Consider the following 19,203-nt stretch of genomic DNA (forward strand, 5'->3'; position numbering starts at 1 on the left):
CATGGAGAGAGAAGAAAAGAGCATCGGTCACCAACATTGCAATAGAAATAATGTTCTCTGAATTAGTCACCAGGAGCGCTACTTATTCAAAAGCGAACAACTTTCATAATCCATTTTTTTAGGAAGCCTATTCAAAAGCGGGACATTTGAAAAAAGTCGGGACACCGGAACATGTGATCAGAAAACGGGACTGACCCAGGAAAAACGGGACGAATGGGAACCCTAGCCTTACCCCACACCGTACCTCTATTTCAATGGGATGCAATGGCACTTCCTGTATAATATACGGGTTCTCGTTACTGATAGTGAAAATTCATTTTTGAGCTTGCTACACTTGCTTTATCATTTATAATCAGGCCTCGCCATTTACGACCCACGGCCGTATAGTTTTTGATATATTTACCATAGCGTTTCAAATGCCGGACGCATGTCAGGAACAGAGGTCTCATAGGCCCTAAGCAATGCAGTGCAGGCCTACACATCACAGGACAACTGGATACGTAAAAAAACAGACCCAATACAACATGCACTTTATCTAACTACAAGTAGTACCTGAAATAAGTGCGGTCACTATCAAATGATATAATATATTCTGTCCTCACAATCACTGATATCTGGTAGTCACTTCATTCCTTCGCTCGTTCTTATGATGTCTCCTCTTGCATTTCCTCCATTAGTCTTGTCTATGCTCCTGACCCCAGACACTTCCAGCTGTTTCCCTAATCCTTCGTCCGCAGTATTTTGTATCTGCCTCACGTTTTGTTTTCCTGCTTGTTTTATTCTGGTCAGCTGTTTCTTATTCGAAGCCGGCATCAGGTACCAACATTGTACAGTACATCTCTCTCTCGTTTCATTGATATTGAAGTTTTGTGTCGTCTGCATTTTTTCTTTGTTCCTAGCGTGCTGCCTTGACGTACGCATATTTTCACGTTCATTGAACAACTGCCTGACTGCAAATTGATTCATCTGACTTGGTTCCATTTCGGTCCAAAACTCTGGTTTGTCACAATTCTTTTCACAGTATTTGAGATCGCAAACTTCATCATTAATTTTCAATTTGTCCTTAATCATGATCGAAAAATGTCCTTTGCTTCTCACTGTTTTCAGATATGGTAACAATAGTTTTATTCTTCTTCTTCTTCTTACTTCGTAGCTAAGATCATTTTCAAAGCACAATTTTGATCCCCTCGCATTTTTCATTCTCTTCATAATCATTTCTTTCGTCCTTAAATTTTGAAATTTCAGCAAGATTGGCCGAAATTTTCCTTTCCTCACTCTGTAAGCTTCTTCTACATGCCTATTTATGTCTACTTCGAAAAGCTCCCAACACACTCTTCGGACTGCATTGTAAGTTTCCTCGCCATACTCTCTTTCTTCCTCCTTTATCAGATTCTTCTTCCTCTGGCTATCTTCTAAATCACTAATTTTATTTTCCAACTGGTTCAATATCAAATAGCATTAAGGTCTGCATGTTCATACAGTGCAATAATTGTATATGTTTAAAAAACAGAATACATTGTATTTACTTAGTTCAGTAGCACGATTGAGTACATTAAAGAGAGGAAAAGAACAGTATTTAATATGTTAGACATTACTTACATACAAATGGCTTTTAAGGAACCCACAGGTTCATTGCCGCCCTCACATAAGCCCGCCATCGGTTCCTATCCTGTGCAAGATTAATCCAGTCTCTATCATCATATCCCACATCCCTCAAATCCATTTTAATATTATCCTCCCATCTATATGTTAGACATTACAGGAAAATAATAATAAAAATGTTGTTCTTTATTTAAAGTTTCTATTACTAAATGTAATAGGCCTATAAAATCGAATTACTGTAAATTTGGTATGTAAATAGGTCATTATTTATTTACTTACTTATTTATTTACGCATTCATTTTTATTTATTTATTTATTTGTTGATTTGTTTGTTTGTTCGTTCGTTCGCTCGTTTATTCATTTATTTCCTTCAGAATCGACATGTAATTATGCAATTATGTAATTATCCAATGGTTTCTCCATCTGTTGAAAAGTACTTAGAGCCCAACTCGTTCACAGTAGTGTATTAGAAGAACCCCATTTGTGACATATTTACAGATTTATTTCAACTGCACAATAACTCCGCAACATTAAACATATACCTACATTCTGCCGATACACCCATTAACTACGTAATTGCTATCACACAGCGAATGTAGGCCTGCCTATACATAGCGCGCGGCTGCCTGACCTTCTGACGTCTGTGTGCTCAGAGTCCGTATGCTCTTAACTTGCTGTTTTTAGTAGGTTATTTTACGATGCTTTATCAACATCTTAGGTTGTTTAGCGTCTGAATGAGATGAAGGTAATTATGTCGATGAAATGAGTCCGGGGTCCAGCATCGAAAGTTACCCAGCATTTGCTCATATTGGGTTGAGAGAAAACCCCGGAAAAAAACTCATCCAGGTAACTTGTCCCGACCAGGAATAGAACCCGGGCCACCTGGTTTCGCAGCCAGACGCGCTAACTGTTACGCCACAGGTGTGGACACTTGCTGTTTTGTTGTAAGTCGGAAACGACTTGCCCTGTTTATAACTCTTCCATATCAATTGCTGGCGTTGAACGCCTGTTCAGTGCGCAGTGTGTTGAATCTGACCGAACCTAAATTGCGAAATAGAATGAAAATTGAAAACTTTTTTCTTCAGTTTGTTTTTTTTTCGACGCCCTATCAGACTTATAAACCACTGATGTTAGCGTCATTCTTCAAGTTGATCGATTTAGTTTATATAATCGAGTTTTAGATCGTACCAACTTAAAACTTTGTTAAAGCTTCATTTTACAATTATTGCAAAGATATTTGTTTAATAGTCTGGCTATAGCTAGTTACTGGGTGTTGTAACAAGAGGGCATCTATATGCCAAGATCCTTACCAAAATTTTTCGTAATTTGTGTGATGAAAATATTATCTATTTTGTCTTTCTGTAGCGGACATTCAAACATCATAGGCTATGTTTTAGAGATCCCGGTATACCACGTACAATTAGCCATATTTGATAGTTTAATTTTGCATAAGTAAGCTGGCGTTAGAGTTTGATTTAATTTGATGTTATTGTACAACGAGATTACTTTTTGGACATTTTTACAGCATAAAACCATGGTCTGCGTATTTTCTCATTCCAATGAAAATTAAGAGGTGAATCTGCTTCGAAATTTTTGTAGGTGTCCCGGGTATGTAGTGTAACTATAGGCTATCCTTTACCGGGGTAAGGAAAGAAGAAATTCGAGGTGCCGATGTAGCTTACTTCGCTAGTTGATCAGCTTCTTCATTCCCAGGGATATTGGCGTGACCGGGGCTCCACACAAATTCAATCTTATTGTTATTATTACTGATTTTTTCTAGCAACTATTTACAGTTTATTTCAAGCCATCCAGTGGATACGGAATTGTGAATTCTGCAGATAGAGTCTGAGAAGATTATGTTATGGTTCGTTACCTGTCGTACTGATATCAAAACTTAACGGATGGCCAGCACTTCTGTTGCGTATACCGATCAGTTATCCTGAACTTTAAATTGTGCACTGATATTGAGTGTTTCATTAAAACCAGCTGCAGATGTTCCTTATTCCGTTTCTGAGTCTGTAAGAACATCGATGACATTTTATTTTACTCTCTGCAATCTGTTATACAGGGTGTTTAAAAATACGGGGCATAATTTCAGGTATGTATTTCCCACATGTAGACAATCAAAATAGTTCATTACAACATGTGTCCGGAAATGCTTTATTTCCGAGTTATGGCCTTCACAACATTGAAATTCACCGGAATGTTTTTCTTTCCGCAGGTCGTTGCCGTCAAAGGAGACATTAAGAGGGCACTCTGATAGTTCATTCCGAGGCGAAGGTTACATTCAGTGTTGTGTAGGCGTTACACTGTGCGACATGTATTCAAATCAAGAGCTGGCAGAGATACACTTCATGTACGGTAAGGAGGACGGCAATGCTGCGCTGGCTCGTCGTTTGTACCAGGAGAGGTACCCACAGCGACAATGTCCAGATCGGAAGACATTTGTACGTCTCCATTACCGTCTGTGCGAGTATGGAAAATTTAACTCTCCTGGTTTGGGAAGGGGACGACCAAGATCTACAACTCCGGAAGTACAGGAGGAGATTCTGGAGGCTGTGAACATGACTCCTTCTATCAGCACACGAAGGGTAGCGTTGCAAGTCAATGTTCCTCATACGACTGTCTGGAGACTGTTGAAAGAGTATCAATTGTATCCTTATCATTTGCAACGTATACAGGCCCTGTCACCAGCAGATTACCCTGCACGAGTTAGGTTCTGTCAGTGGTTCTTGCAGCAGTGTGGTGTAAATCCGAACTTTCCTGCCTTAGTATTATTTACAGATGAAGCACAGTTCACACGAGATGATGGCATAACAAATTTCCACAATCAGCATGTATGGGCGTATGAAAACCCACGTGCAACTGTTCCATCTCATCACCAGGTGCGGTTCTCCCTCAACATGTGGGCCGGCATCATTGGTGATCGATTAGTTGGACCCCATGTACTTGTAAACAGACTTACGGAGCAGGCGTACACAAACTTCCTGGAAAACACCATATGGTACCTCATGTTTTAGAAGACACTCCACTGATCAATCGTGAACACATTCACTTCTTGCATGATGGCGCTCCTGCACACTTCAGTCGTACGGCTCGCCGGTACTTGGATGGAAGGTTTCCTGATCGATGGATAGGTAGAAGTGGCCCAATTGCTTGACCTCCACGCTCACCTGATCTGAACCTTTTTTTTATTTTAGTAGGTTATTTTACGACGCTTTATCAACAGCTCAGGTTATTTAGCGTCTGAATGAGATGAAGGTGATAATGCCGGTGAAATGAGTCCGGGGTCCAGCACCGAAAATTACCCAGCATTTGCTCATATTAAGTTGAGGGAAGACCCCGGAAAAACCTCAACCAGGTAACTTGTCCCAACCGGGAATCGAACCCGGGCCACCTGGTTTCGTGGCCAGACGCGCTAACCGTTACTCCACAGGTGTGGACTGATCTGAACCCTCTCGATTTGTACTTGTGGGGCCTTTTAAATCATTGGTTTATTCGTCTCCGGTGCCTGATTTGGAATCCCTTCGGAATCGAATTGTGGCATGTTCTGAGGATATACGCAATACTCCTGGAGTTTGGGATCGTGTTCGCAGGTCAATGAGACATCGATGTGAGGTCTGTATTCAAGCAGGAGGTGGACATTTTGAACATCTTCTGTAATGACAACGACTTGCGGAAAGAAAAACGTTCCGGTGAATTTCAATGTTGTGAAGGCCATAACTCGGAAATGAAGTATTTCCGGACACATGTTGTAAGGAACTATTTTGATTGTCTACATGTGGGAAACACATACCTGAAATTATGCCCCGTATTTTTGAAACACCCTGTATATTGTTGAAATTGAGGTAGGCTAGGCTTGTTTTATCTGTCCTGTTAAAAGTTTTTAAATCGACGGGCCAATTAGTGAATATTGTTACATAGTCAACACAATAAACTGGCGGACGGGAGAATTGTTGAATATGTTCGTATCTTGAAGATTTTATACATTTATTATTGTATCTCCAATGAGGGGTAGCCCTATTTTACATATGTATGCTAGGGCTATAGTTTTACACAAAAAATAGGCCTAAGCATAAAACAAATTGAAAAGAAAATAAATTAGCTTATACAATGGAAATAAGACCTAAACATTCCGTATTTTAAACATTGCGATTGCAAATCAAACATCAGTCATCAATTGAGACATACAGAAAACAGTTACAACACATAAACAAAACATTTCTTATAGCGGTACTCTATAACACAATTAAGCAACTTTCCCTAACATACATCATAAATTAATACACAGTAGTCACACAAACACAATCAAGCATCCCATAACTATGACTCACATACACAACAAATCAAGCATCCTTTAAACACATACACTTCAACATGATAACCATACTTTTAAAAGTTACAAATTTGGCTGCAAAAGAATAAATAGGACACTGTTACTAAATACTGTTATTTCTACAAGGTCTTAAATACACCTGTAATAAATATGTGAAATTCCTTTATGCAACATTGCTTCAGAAGAACTTTTGTAATTGGTGGTGAGAAAGTTGTATCGCACATGCTAAGGTGGGTTTCTAGCCGGTATCTCTTGCGTTCTTGTAGTGGGCACTGGAATAACAGGTGGTCGACTGTTTGTGTGGGGTGTTCACAGGGACATGAAGAGCCATTTGGGTTGTCAATTTTGAAACGTTCAAAATATGAATTAAATTTTCCGTGTCCAGTCATGAATTGCGTAGATATGTAAGATGGTTCATAATTCTTTACGGTTAGTCTATCTTTAACTGTGGGAAAATATAGTGATTTTGTGATTTGACCATTTGTACTATTTAACCACATTGCATTCCAGTCATTTAAGATGTCCACCTTCATTTGCATTTTTACATAAGAGAGGGGTTGTTTAGAGTATGCGTGTTCTGTTTCCGAAATTGCGGCTATCTTGGCTAGATGATCTGCTCTTTCGTTTCCTGTGTTCCCTACATGACCACGTACCCAATCGAAACATATATGTTGCTTACATAGTAACAAAGTTTCCCTAATACCAGCCGCAATTGGATTGAGGTTATATTTATCGTCAATTGCTGCGAGTGCTCCTTGAGAATCGCATAAAATTCGTACATTACACGGTCTATTTACACTCCATTCTGTTGCTTTCTTCAATGCTAGGAGTTCCGCCTGGAATATTGTGCACGCTGGTGAGAGACCATACTGTTTGTAGGATATTTCAGAGTCTCTATCGTAAACAACGAAAGCGCAACCAACAAGAGTACATGACTCTTCATTTCTGACGAAACGTGATCCATCGGTATAGATGTGGAGGTCGTGTTGACGTGGGCAGTCAGGTCGAACCGAGCGTGCGTATAGTGCAGGGTGTCCACAAGCCAGGAAATGAGCTGGGAGTTCAACTTCTTCTGTGGTGTCGGAATTGAAATGTAAACGTCCTTTTTTGATGTTAGTTAATTTTCCTCGAAATATTCCTGTCAAATGTAGGGGTTCTATGCCAGCCAGAATTAACGCAGCGTCCGTGGAAACGGTGCGGTATGCTCTTGAGATTTTTAATGCAAATCCACGTTGAATTTGTGCAAATTTCTTCTGAGCCCATTTCTTGGTAAGTACATCGTGAAAAGTAGAGGCACAATATAAAATCATTGGTTCAACTGCACTCCGATATATAGTTTTAAGAATTGCTGAGTTGAGACCCCAGGAGGGTCTTGCTGCTATAGAAAGCCCTGTAAGTAGCTTGTTGGCTTTGATTAGAAGGGAGTCAAAATGCGCTCGAAACGTAATTTTTTTGTCTAAGACAATGCCAAGATAAGGTAACTTATCGGTCATTTGAATCTGTTCCCCATTCATGCACACAATCGGTTCCTCGACATTACGTTTTCTAGAGACCAGCAATGCCACCGTTTTTGAGGGGTTAAAACTGAGTTTGTTCTCGCAGCCCCAGTTATAGAGTAAGTTCAGAGCTGATTCTGTATCACGGGCTACATTAAGCGAAGTTTTTCCCCTTACCAGCAGCATAACATCATCTGCGTATGCAACAAGGGTACAACTGTCTGGTAGACGTTGTCTCAGAATGTCGTCATACAAAATTACCCAGAACCCAGGGCTACAGCACGATCCTTGTGGGCAACCTCGTGTAACATCTCGAGTTGTTTTGGAACCGCATAACGTAAGCTGCGCTTGTCTGTTGGTGAAATAGCTTTTGATTACTTTGAAGACATTTCTATGACAATTCATGGACTGCAACTGTACCAGAATTTTGGGCCACCACGCATTGTTGAACGCTCCAGATATGTCAAGAGAGATGAGTAAGCCTGTCGATCTGTGGCTGAACGTTTCTTTTATCCAGCTAATAACTGTAAATATAGCATCTTCTGTCGACCGCCTTGGTGTGAAACCAAACTGATTATCATGTAGAAGATTGTTACTGTACAACTGAAACATAACTCTATCTATTATTAGCTTCTCTAAAATCTTTCCCATTACTGGTATCAGACTTATAGGTCGCAACGTACTTGCTGTGTGTTTGTTCTTCGATATATTGGGTTTTGGTATTACTTTGACTGTTGCGACTTTCCATGCATTCGGAAAGACTCCAATATATAGACATTTGTTGTATAAGTTCAGAAATAATGTGGGTAATTTGTAGTGGACGTGTTTTATTATATTTGCTGATATGGCGTCTATTCCTGGAGCTTTCCGATCGTTTTGTTTTAAAATTATTCTTTCCACTTCTTTTATACTAAACGGTGTATCATCGTTCGTGTTGGGAAGTGTGTTTGATATTATGATTGGTGTCTTCGGATTGCTCTCTGTTGCTTATTAAGATTATATTGTAGTTTCGGTATTAAAGGCAATTCCCTAAAATTCCATAAAAATCCTGCACATTTCATGTGGGAAATTTTCTGTTTAACTTAAGAGGCATGGTTGCAACTTAATGATTTTTGCAACTTCTGTCATTGCTGGTTTCCCTCTTACGCCTAGAATGATTTTGTTAAGTTGATATATCTGAGACTGTAGTTTCTTAATCCAAACTTGGGGGAAAGACCCTATCAGAATATTTCCGTAGTCAATCGTAGATTGTACTAGTGTTGAGTATAATACGTACAGGTGTCTGGGATGCATGCCCTATGTTTTATTACTAATATATCGGAACAGATGACTTATCATTTGTAGCTTGCAAAATATTTTTATTACCTATGCTTTCCAACTTAAGTTATAATCCAATTGTAAGCCCAAAAATATGACCATATTCATATTAGTTATAGGAGTCTTATATAGCCTATTGTAACCAGTGATCGTCTCAAGGCTCTACCTTTCTTGAATATTATCTTGAATTATCTTATTTTTGCGTCTGTTTAGAGTCAGTCCTAAAGAATCTAAGTGATCTGCCAATAATCATATCATGTTGTAGTATTTGACGCTCAAGCTTAATCTCATTTAACTTCATTTTGACAGTAAAACCAAATCATCTGCATAGACCAGAATATCGCTACTTAAGAAAGATAACGTGCTGAACTGTTTTATATAAATGGTAAATAAAACTGGCCTAAGAGTTATCTCTGGGGCAGTCCGCAAGATGTAAAATATATCTCTGGGTTATTAAAGCGTGGGTGTAATTGTATGGCTCTCTGAAGTTTTACTAACTAATTTTACTAACTAATTTTGTTGGAAATTTGAAATCTTGCAGTTGGTGCAGGAGAATATCAGTGCACACCGAGTCATAGGCATGTGAAATATCAAGGAAATGTGCTACCACTTCTTTTTTGTTTCCCCATGCGGAAGAAATGTCCGTAATTAATTGTGTTATGTTTAGAGATCAAACAATTCCTTCGTAAACACGATACCAGCGTATATGTAACTCGAGTATTATACATGACGTTAGAGGGAAGAGGCTAGATTGTTCTCTGTACCGTCTGGTTACAGCAACAGTGCTGAACTGTGGTGCTTCGTGTCCAGTGCGTAGTAAGTGAGCGAGTCGATTTATAACCTGCAGTGCAGTGTTATTGTCATTACTTTATATATTAAGTCTGTCTAATAGCCTATATGTAGGCTTTAGTTGAATGAAATTGTACTAAAACGTTACATTGATTATATTTCACTCCAGATGTTCCAAACAGGTAGTGTGCAACGTTTATTTTCCACCAAAGTATACTCTGTCTGACATTTGTCCACTGTGCAGAGTTCAGAGACACCCACACTGTATGGATGAAGCGTAGGCAACCTCGTGTCCATGGAAAGAGAGGTTTCATCATTAGCTATGTTATACATTGTGTTAAAACCTTTTCTGAATCTATTTTGATTCTTTGGCCAGTTACCATAACGCTCTAAATAGAAGCTTATCCGATTGGATAATACTTGTTTAAAGAGTTTCCTAAATACGAGTACATTCAATAATGTAATAGGTCGGTAGTGCACTGCATTACTCCATGCCTGACCCGGTTTGATAACAGGTAGGGCATAGCAACAGTGCCATGACTCTGGAATGTTTGCTGTTGTCGTACGCCGGACTCCTGGTCGTTTCGCTCTCCGACGTGTTGTCGAGGTGGGGAGGGGAAACGGGAGTGACGTGACAAGATGGCTGTGGTTTGTGGGTGGGGTGATACGAAACTGTGGTAAAGTTTAAAGGAAAGACTGTTTTTAAAGTAACATTGTTTATTACAGAAATAACAGTGAAAGTGTAACTATGGTTCCCTCCTAGTTCTGTGGTAGGGGTAACGGGGGAGTCGTGATAGAAATGGATAGTTTAGAAATTCGTCCTGAGGCTTCGATGCGGGGAGAGTTATGATGGGTGATAGTAAAGTGCGACTTGAGTGAGAGGAAGGTAGGGGTAACGGGAGTGCCTGGGGAAAATCGGCTTGCTCTCAGGTGTGTTGTGGGGGGGCAGGATAACGAGAGAGATGGAATGAGGTAGAAGGTTAGTTCTCTAGTTCGAAGGATCAACACAGCGTGCTGTGCGACTTACCGACTTCGAGAACAAGCTCCTGGCATCGGAGGATCAACACAGCGTGCTGTGCGACTTACCGACTTCAGGAACGGGGAAGGGTGACCTCTATCATCGACGGATCAACAGAGCGCACTCGCGACTTACCGACTCTAGAGGGGGGGGGGCTGAGGAGATGGTTGTGTTTATTCGAACAAGCCGGGATAAGAGCTGGGAGTCGAAGTCAGGATGGTGAGAGATAAGGGTGATCAGGGGAGAGAAGTGTGCGGGTTGGAGGTAGTGATGAGGTTTGTAGCGAGACTAGAATAAAATAAGTTTAGAATACGTAAGAAGTTAGGAAGATTCGGCTGGTGTAGGAAAGAATACAGGAGACAGGGGCGCAACTTGGCTTCCTGTTCCCGGAGTGGTGGCCGTGTGTAGGCACGTCCGAACAAAAGACAACCATAGCGTAGGCCTGGTTGGAAGACTGCTGCTAGTGACGGAGGACGCGTTAGAGCGACCTCTTTGCCATCTAGACAACCAGTGACTGAAGTCGAAAAAATCGAAGGAGAATTGGGAGGAAAATTTAAAAGGTACGCAAGACGCGACCTTGCAAGGGGTTGGGGGCTGTACAAAACTAAATATGTGAGCTCCAAGCCTGTTGGCCACTAGTCTCACTCCGGTTTACGCTGCTCCCCTGAAGGAGCTCTAGAAAATTTTGAAGGGGAAGCCGAAATTGGACGTAACCTCTTAGGTACCACATACGCGAGGGGGGCTGAGATTGATCAATTGATCACGGAACGGGGCGAGGAGGAGTTGGCTGGTGTTTGCCGTTAGGATGGCAAGACGCCGTCATCTGTTTTTCGATGACAAAGCAGGTGAAGGCCGTCGGAAGAAGCGCCGTGAAATCTAAGCTGCAATTTGAGAGGTCCCTGTCCTTTCAATTTGCGACTTATTGAGTGACCTCGTATGTTTAATAGACTATTAATATTATCTGAACTAGGGCATACATAATTTATAATAAAGGTGGAATATATATGGGGAAGGGCATATAGGTCCGTGGCCCATTTCTTATAGGGCTCATCCTGACATTTGTCTTACGCCTGAGGAAAACCACGGAATACCTTAGGCAGGATGAGTTGTCTCATATAAGAGACTAGCCAATTTGGCTATTATGTAGGAGGTCATGAGCCTTGTTGATTTGTCTCAATTTCGAGACCAGCCATTTGGCTATATGATGGCTCAATTGCGAAGAGATGTAATTGTTAATTAGGGAGATTCATGGGGATATGAGTGCAGGTCCGTGGCCCATTTCTTTTAGGGCTCATCCCGACATTTGTCTTAGCGCCTTAGGAAAACCACGGAAAAACCTTAGGCAGGATGAGTTGTCTCAATATCAGAGACTAGCCAGTTGGCTCTTAGGTTGAATGACTCTATGAATCGATGGATATATACTAGCCAATTGGCTCTATTAGATTTCCATCGATCAACAAAAGTAGATAATGTTGTGGAGGGATTTTGTTTAGCCCAGTTAAGACAAGGTCATTTTACAGCGGTTGCACTATCCAAGGAGTCTCATGGAGTTGAGTCGTGGCTACCAAAACCTGGGAGTAACGCCAGCCTCCCTGTCCTCCTGTCTCAATAGTATAGCTAATGGACCTGTCTGGTGTCTACGCCGTAACCTAGGATCATACTGGCCGAGGCCAGATATGAGCGGGTTGGGGTTAGCACGAGCTTCCGCATACAGGTTCCTAGCCAGTCGAGCAATGAACTCGTCTATGGTTGGCAACTCTAGTTCATCATGGAACTTTCTTCTCGAGGCGACTCGGGGGAGATGGGTAATGAGTCGAATCACCTGGTTTTGGACAACTTGGAGTTTACGGAGATGGGACACTGCCGCAAACCCCCATGCGGGTGCGGCATAGGTAATGACAGAGCGAATGAGGGCCTTATACATGGTAAGTCCTACCCTCAGGTTGTCAGGAGTTAAGGCCGCCAGAATGGGATAGTGTCTAACTATCAGCCCGTTGGCCTTACGAAGAAGGGATTGGATGTGATCTCGGAAGTTGAGATGAGAGTCCATAATGATCCCTAAATATTTAATTTGGTTCATCCACGGCATTTCTTGTCCGAAAAGTGTGGGTGGTGGTGGTATGTCTTCGAGCCTCGCTCTTAGTGAAAAAAGTATGGCCTGACATTTCTCTACATTGACCTTGATTCTCCAGTCGTGGAACCACGGCTGGAGGTGATCTAAGATCGACTGTAATCTACGGGACGCTAATCTATAGGTTTTGCCCATCGCCAAGAGGGCAGTGTCGTCTGCATAGATATACAGATGACTACTTCTGCCGTGGATATAGCGAAACGGGAGGTCATTAATGAATATATTGAAAAGTATGGGCCCGATAATGGAACCCTGTGGGACTCCTGCGTGAATTTCACGGGGGGTGGAGAAACTAGTGCCTACACGGGTTTTGAATGTACGGCCTCGGAGGTAGTTAGAAATGAGGCGTATCATTCCATCTGGGATTCCCATGCCCAGTAACTTAACGAGGAGTCCCTCATGCCAAACCTTGTCGAATGCTCGCTCGATGTCCAGGTAAGCTGCAGCTACTACACGCTTCGTGCTCATAGCCCAGGTAATGTCCTCCGTCATGCGGAGTGCCTGGAGTGTAGTGGAACGACCAGGGTGAAAACCGAATTGCTCGTTCCTGATTTGGGGCAATACTACTTCAGTGAGGCGTCTATGTATGACCCGCTCCGCCAGTTTGCTGAGACAACTGAGGAGACTAATAGGCCTATAGTTGCTTGGATTCGTCTTATCCTTTCCGGGCTTTGGAAAGAGAACTACGTGAGCTTCTTTCCAGGGAATGGGATAGTGACCGGAAGCCAAGATGTTATTAATTATCTCTGCTATGCGCTTCATAGCTGACCTTGGGAGATGCTGCAATATAATTCCTTGGATACCGTCGGCTCCTGCGGCCTTATGAGGGCCGAGGCGACGAATGAAATGGGCGACCTCGTGGGTGTTCGTAGGTCGTATCCCATTTTCCGGCTCCCTGCTAAGGAGGTCTCGAACCGATTCCTCAACAGCTCTGATATGGGGCAAGTTTAAATTTTGTTCCACGGGTTGAAAAGTGGTCTCTAGAACGTCTGCCAGTGCGGTAGCCTTCTCCTCAGGAGTAAAGGCCGTGACATCTGGACCGACTACTAATGAGTGAATAGATTGAGACGGACTGAAGTCGCGGAGATGCGTTATATTTATACCCCTCGGAACAATGGTGGTTGAGGACGCCATTGACGTCACAGTGCCTGGGGGTATTTCTATTGCCAACGTGACTCGTCGCCGCGCGATCTTTGCTTTCTCCCTCACAAGAGGGAAAAAAGCGAGCCAACCTGCTTTCTGAGAGAGAGAAAGCAGCGACTCTAGTTTGCGCGGGTAGGTTTGAACCGTTTAAAGAAGGACGCACGGGCATCGAGAATTGATATACACAACACTGTATTAAGAATTTCCGAAAAACCTTTCGCTATCAATGAAAGGATGTCCGGGGGCAACTGTCTTATTACTTCGTATGTTATTCGATCGGGCCCTGGTGCCGACTATTTGGTGTGTTTGCTTAACAACCATTTTAATTCATCTGTTGAAATCGGTAAATCAGTAATTTCACTATGGGAACTATAAATGATTGTGGGTCTCAATGTACGGAAGGTAGGGCAGATGCCAATAGAAATTTGTGCTGTAGGTCATCTTCATGGTCAATTTTGCGATACACAGAGGAATTTTTATTATTAAATCATTTAATTCTTTTCCAGATTGTACATGGGAGTTTGATGATTAACCGAAGAATAGTTGTTTTAGTTTGATATAATTCTGGTATGTGGGGTTATTTTTTAATATTAATATCAACCTACGTCTTTTTTTGAATTGCCTGTACGCACTCCTCTGTCCACCAAGGTGGTTTATACACGCTTCGTGTATTAGCAATTTTGATAGGAGTATGTATCTTGTTTATGGTTACCTTTTGTTGTTTGTAATTTTTCGATAATATTTGGCTCTGTGATATCCAACTTTTTGTTGTTTATATAGTATGTCCATAAACTATCTCTGTACTTTACCCAGTCACGTATTTGTGATTGGAAGAAACTAGCATGTGTTTCTAAGCTCTAGTTGCATTGATCGAAATTATGATAGGAAAACGATCGCTATCAAGGGTATCGTTATGGACGCACCAATAATAATTAATTTATAATTATGGTTTATTTAACGACGCTCGCAACTGCCGTAGTTTATATCAGCGTCGCCGGTGTGCCGGAATTTTGTCCCGCAAGAGTTCTTTTACATGCCTGTATATCTGCTGACATGAGCCTCTCGCATTTAAGCACATTTAAATGACATCGACTTTGGCCGGGATCGAACCCGCAACCTCGAACACAGAAGGCCAGCACTATACCGACTACGCTACCCAGGCCGATTGGACGCACCAATCTGATTGCACAAATAGGTTTGCGGAGATAAACGTCAAATCTGGCGATGAATTATTCTGATGCCAAGCGCCTAGTCGCGTACAAGTATCGGAGTTCAGAAAAATAAAATCATGTTGATAAAAATGTTGAAGAAACGGCATATTGAAATTATGTGAACGAATATCACTAGGAGACAATTCTAAATTAAAATCACCGCAAATTATTAAATTATCGTTGGAAGAAATATCGAAGTGTGACTTCCAAAATGTTTGAGATATATAATTTGTACTGTTGTTATACACGAAAATTATTTGCATCGTCGGCATAAAGATGTGGATAGCTTGAAAGGTTTCTGTAAGGTTTTTTTAGTTTTGATTCAATTTACACGTATATGCTTTTTAAATAATACCACAGGACCTCCATTCTCTTCCATGCTGTCATAAGGAAATATTGTGTAGGGTCTAAAGTTAAATTTGTGCTGGGGACCCAGTCACGATTCCGCTATTAACAGTATGGCTATGTTTTGATTTTCTACAAGATTATGTAATTCTTCAGCTTTCGGTTTTATGCTGCGAGCATTCCATTGTAAAATAGTCAGATTAGGTAACAAACTTGTTGACATGAGAAGTATAATGAGCAGATAGCACCAGTCACTTGTAAACTTTTCTTGTTTCATTCTCCTGGTAGTGCTTCTTGTAACGTAGTGATTTGTAATTGTAATTTTTCTCTTGTGGTTTTTTATATTAAAGCCAGCACTTCTGTCAAGTTCTGCAAGCGTATTTATATGTCTGCCTTTCTATCAGACAATACTGCGGAATAGCACTGGTTTTCTCTTCCTCCTTATTTTTATCTTGCGTCTCCTTTGTCGTATCTAACTGAAAACCCTTAAAGAGGATTGAAGGCTTCCTACTCTGTACTGGCAAAAATGGTTTGTCTTTCTGGTTATGTTTTCTTATCTTTGGGGGTTCCTCTTCACTGTTCGTCTGTTCCTTGCGTTTAATTGTCGCCTGTTCAGCATACACTGTTTGTGTTACTGGCAGGCGTTGCCTATTAGATTTATTCTTCCCCGTAAATATAACCATAGGTGGTACTGGATATGACATATTTGCTTGTCCTCTTGTGATCTGCCTACCACCCTCCTGGTAACTTGGGCATATGACGATTTTGAATGTCGTAATTGATACGCTTCGAGTCTTGTTATTCGTCATTCCGTCATCAATTTTGTTAAGATGAGTTCTTCTTTATAAATAGGGCATTCCTTATGTGAACAGTGGGGATTTTCTTCGCAATTTGCGCATTTTTTCTTTTGAGAAGTACATAATTCTTTTCATGGTTCTCTGCACAACGTGCATATTTCGACATATTACGACATATTTTCTGAGATTGACCAAATTTTGCGTATTTATTGCACTGAAGCACTCTTTCGTTGTATTTTACCATGCGGATCTGGCTGTAGAACAGACAAATATGCTTCGGTAGCAGTTGGGGCCTAAAAGTGAGTACGCATATGGTCTATAGTACCTACCATTTTATTGATGCCAGCATCTTCACGAATTCTCCTTTGAAATCTGTGGACGTTTACTATCTCATTCTTTTCGTCAGTCATTGCATTATCTAGAATCTCTTGATCTGATATGTCGGTGTCAATGTTCCGAATCACGCCTTTTTTAAATAGGTTATTGTATGGGATTTTAGCTTTGAAATTGAATGAATGTATGCAGAATTTCTGATTTGATGAATGTATTGGCTTCCACATGGAAAGCGAAGTAAATTGTTAATCTATTGGAACCAAGTCTGTTAATTTTTTAACCGAATTAGATGCCATTTTTCATTTAATATTCTGCCTTATTCCAGCGGGTGTAGATTATCTGTTTTTGATCCCTTAGCGTTAATATGAATAACATCTCGATGGCCAGAACCAGACTGTTCCAAGTCCATTTTACTATTTGTTTTTCTTTCAGGAGAGCTATTTTAAGCTCCTGACACTCAAAGCTTCATGAAACAATTTGGAATATCTTCATAGCAACTTATGGAGAGTAATATTTACAATTTTGTTCGATTCATATATGCAGACAAGAACTGGAACACAATGAAACACAGATTTCTTTCTTATAAAAAGTTGGACTTAGAACAGTGTGGTTCTCAGCCATCGATATGGTGCTGCATGAAAGAAATTGCATTCATGAATTGTCTCGAACTAGAGTTATGTTGTTGACATTCGTTTTATTCGTATATAGGGTTTTGCGCTCCATCTTATCTAAAGTCTCCGGCGTGTGTTCAGAAATTATAGTGTCGCGTTAATTGTGTTACATCTTGTTTAACTACTGTATAGGCCCCTATCTCTTTCCACTGTTATAGTTTTAGGAAAAACAAGCGCCGCACTAATAGGCAAACTCTCGTTTCTATTTATATCCACTAAAAAATAAAAAAAAATAAAATAAATAAATAAATAAATTAAATTAAATAAATAAATAAAATAAAATAAAATAAATAAATAAAATAAAATAAAATAAATAAATAAAATAAAATAAAATAAATGAATAAAATTAAATAAATAAATTAAATAAATTAATTAAATTAATAAATAAATTAAATAAATATAATAAAATAAATAAATTAAATAAATAAATAAATAAAATTAATTAATTAATTTAATTAACTACATTTAATTAATTAATTTAATTTAATTACTTAAAAAAATTAAATTACTTAAATAAATTAAATTAATTAATCAATTAAATCAATCAATTAATTAAATCAATCAATTATTGAAATTAATCAATTAATTAAATAAATCAATTAATTACATAAATAAATTAATTAAATAAATTAATTTAATTAATTAATTAATTATATAAAATAAAATATTAAATTAAATAAATAAATAAAATAAATAAATACATTAATAAATAAATTGAATAAATAAATAAATAAGTGAATAAATGAATAAATAAATTAAATTGAATAAATAAATAAATTGAAGAAATAAATAAAATGAATTGAATAAATAAATTAAATGAATTGAACGAATGAATGAATGAGTGAGTGAATGGATGAATGAGTGAATAAATAAATAAATAAATACATAAATAAATAAATAAATAAATAAATAGTCAGAGAGAAAGAAACTAAAAACAACCAAACACTGAAGTTCACCACACAGAATTTTAATCACTGAACACGATGAATTTATCGACTTGTCTCCACCAAAGGCGCAAAATGACTCTGCATAGGATTGAAAAACTTCATACTATTATGTGTATTAAATTCGGCTTAAAAAGAATTAACAAATTCTGCCATACTACACTTTACCAGAAGATGTAGTTAAATAAATTGATACCCTTCAGTCATAATATAGTCTACGCCCTCAGTGTTTCCGAAAAGAGGAGAGGAAATGTTCTAAGCTCTGATATAGAATTAAAATTCCTAAATAATAGGACGTATCTTTTGTTTGTGTTTTAACACAAATGCTCTCATAATTAATATAATGTATATTTCGGTAATTTTATGGTGATTTTTATATTATTACCTGGTGACATTTCACTGACGAGTTGGCAATTCTGACGCCGCATAATGATTGAGTTAGTGGGTAAAATGACGTTCCGAGGCCTGATTGGCTGGAGTCACATGAGCATGCGCTGTACCAAGAGCTTGACTTGACTAATCTAATCGGTTAAACTACGAAACCAAACGTTATCAGTCGCCTAATAAGTGTAGGTAGTCTTTCGAAGTTTAAGTTGGTTGTTTCGCCTTTAGGAGTGCCATTTAGCATTTAGTTTCAGTGATCTTTCATACATCGTTGGCAAGACTAATATAGTTCTAAATTTTCTGAGATTGTGAGTTTCATACAACACGATATTTCATTTCTTGTGACCCGTGATTGACGTGTGACTAGTGGCGGATGGAAATGAATTAATACATTAAGGTTGAAGTTTAGGAGCTGCATTTTAGTGGTCGTTAATGTGTGTAAACTTTTGTAATATGCAGTAGTATTTCAGTTTTATTCACAGAAGATCTGTAAGAATGCATATGAAATTATTCGTAATCCCTCGTTGATCTTGAAGACGTAACCTTGCATGTGTGCGGCCGAATATTATCAACGACTGTAGGTTTAAACTTTCACGAATCTTACATTTGCCCTGATATGTGGAAATTAAAGACTTGTGCATGAAAGCTGATTAGATGAATTGATGCCTAAAGTTTTTAGATCCATG

General features: G+C 39.4%; 1 protein-coding gene across 4 annotated transcripts in view; it reads left to right on the forward strand.

The window, feature by feature from the left end:
* The window catches only part of LOC138698629 (lipid storage droplets surface-binding protein 2-like), a 466,618-nt gene that overhangs the window by 426,694 nt on the left and 20,721 nt on the right, over nucleotides 1-19,203 (forward strand). Inside the window, exon 1 of one of the 4 annotated variants that reach the window (XM_069824735.1) lies at nucleotides 18,674-18,825. The exons of 1 other annotated variant lie outside the window; for it this stretch is intronic. Coding sequence is in view for 1 of the 3 variants with exons in the window: in XM_069824724.1 (XP_069680825.1) it covers nucleotides 19,180-19,202 (23 nt within the window). In the remaining 2 variants the exon portion in view is untranslated. 2 more of the 4 variants (XM_069824744.1, XM_069824724.1) reach the window with 2 other exon arrangements.

This window comes from Periplaneta americana, chromosome 1 (assembly GCF_040183065.1).
Source record: "Periplaneta americana isolate PAMFEO1 chromosome 1, P.americana_PAMFEO1_priV1, whole genome shotgun sequence".
Taxonomy (NCBI): domain Eukaryota; kingdom Metazoa; phylum Arthropoda; class Insecta; order Blattodea; family Blattidae; genus Periplaneta; species Periplaneta americana.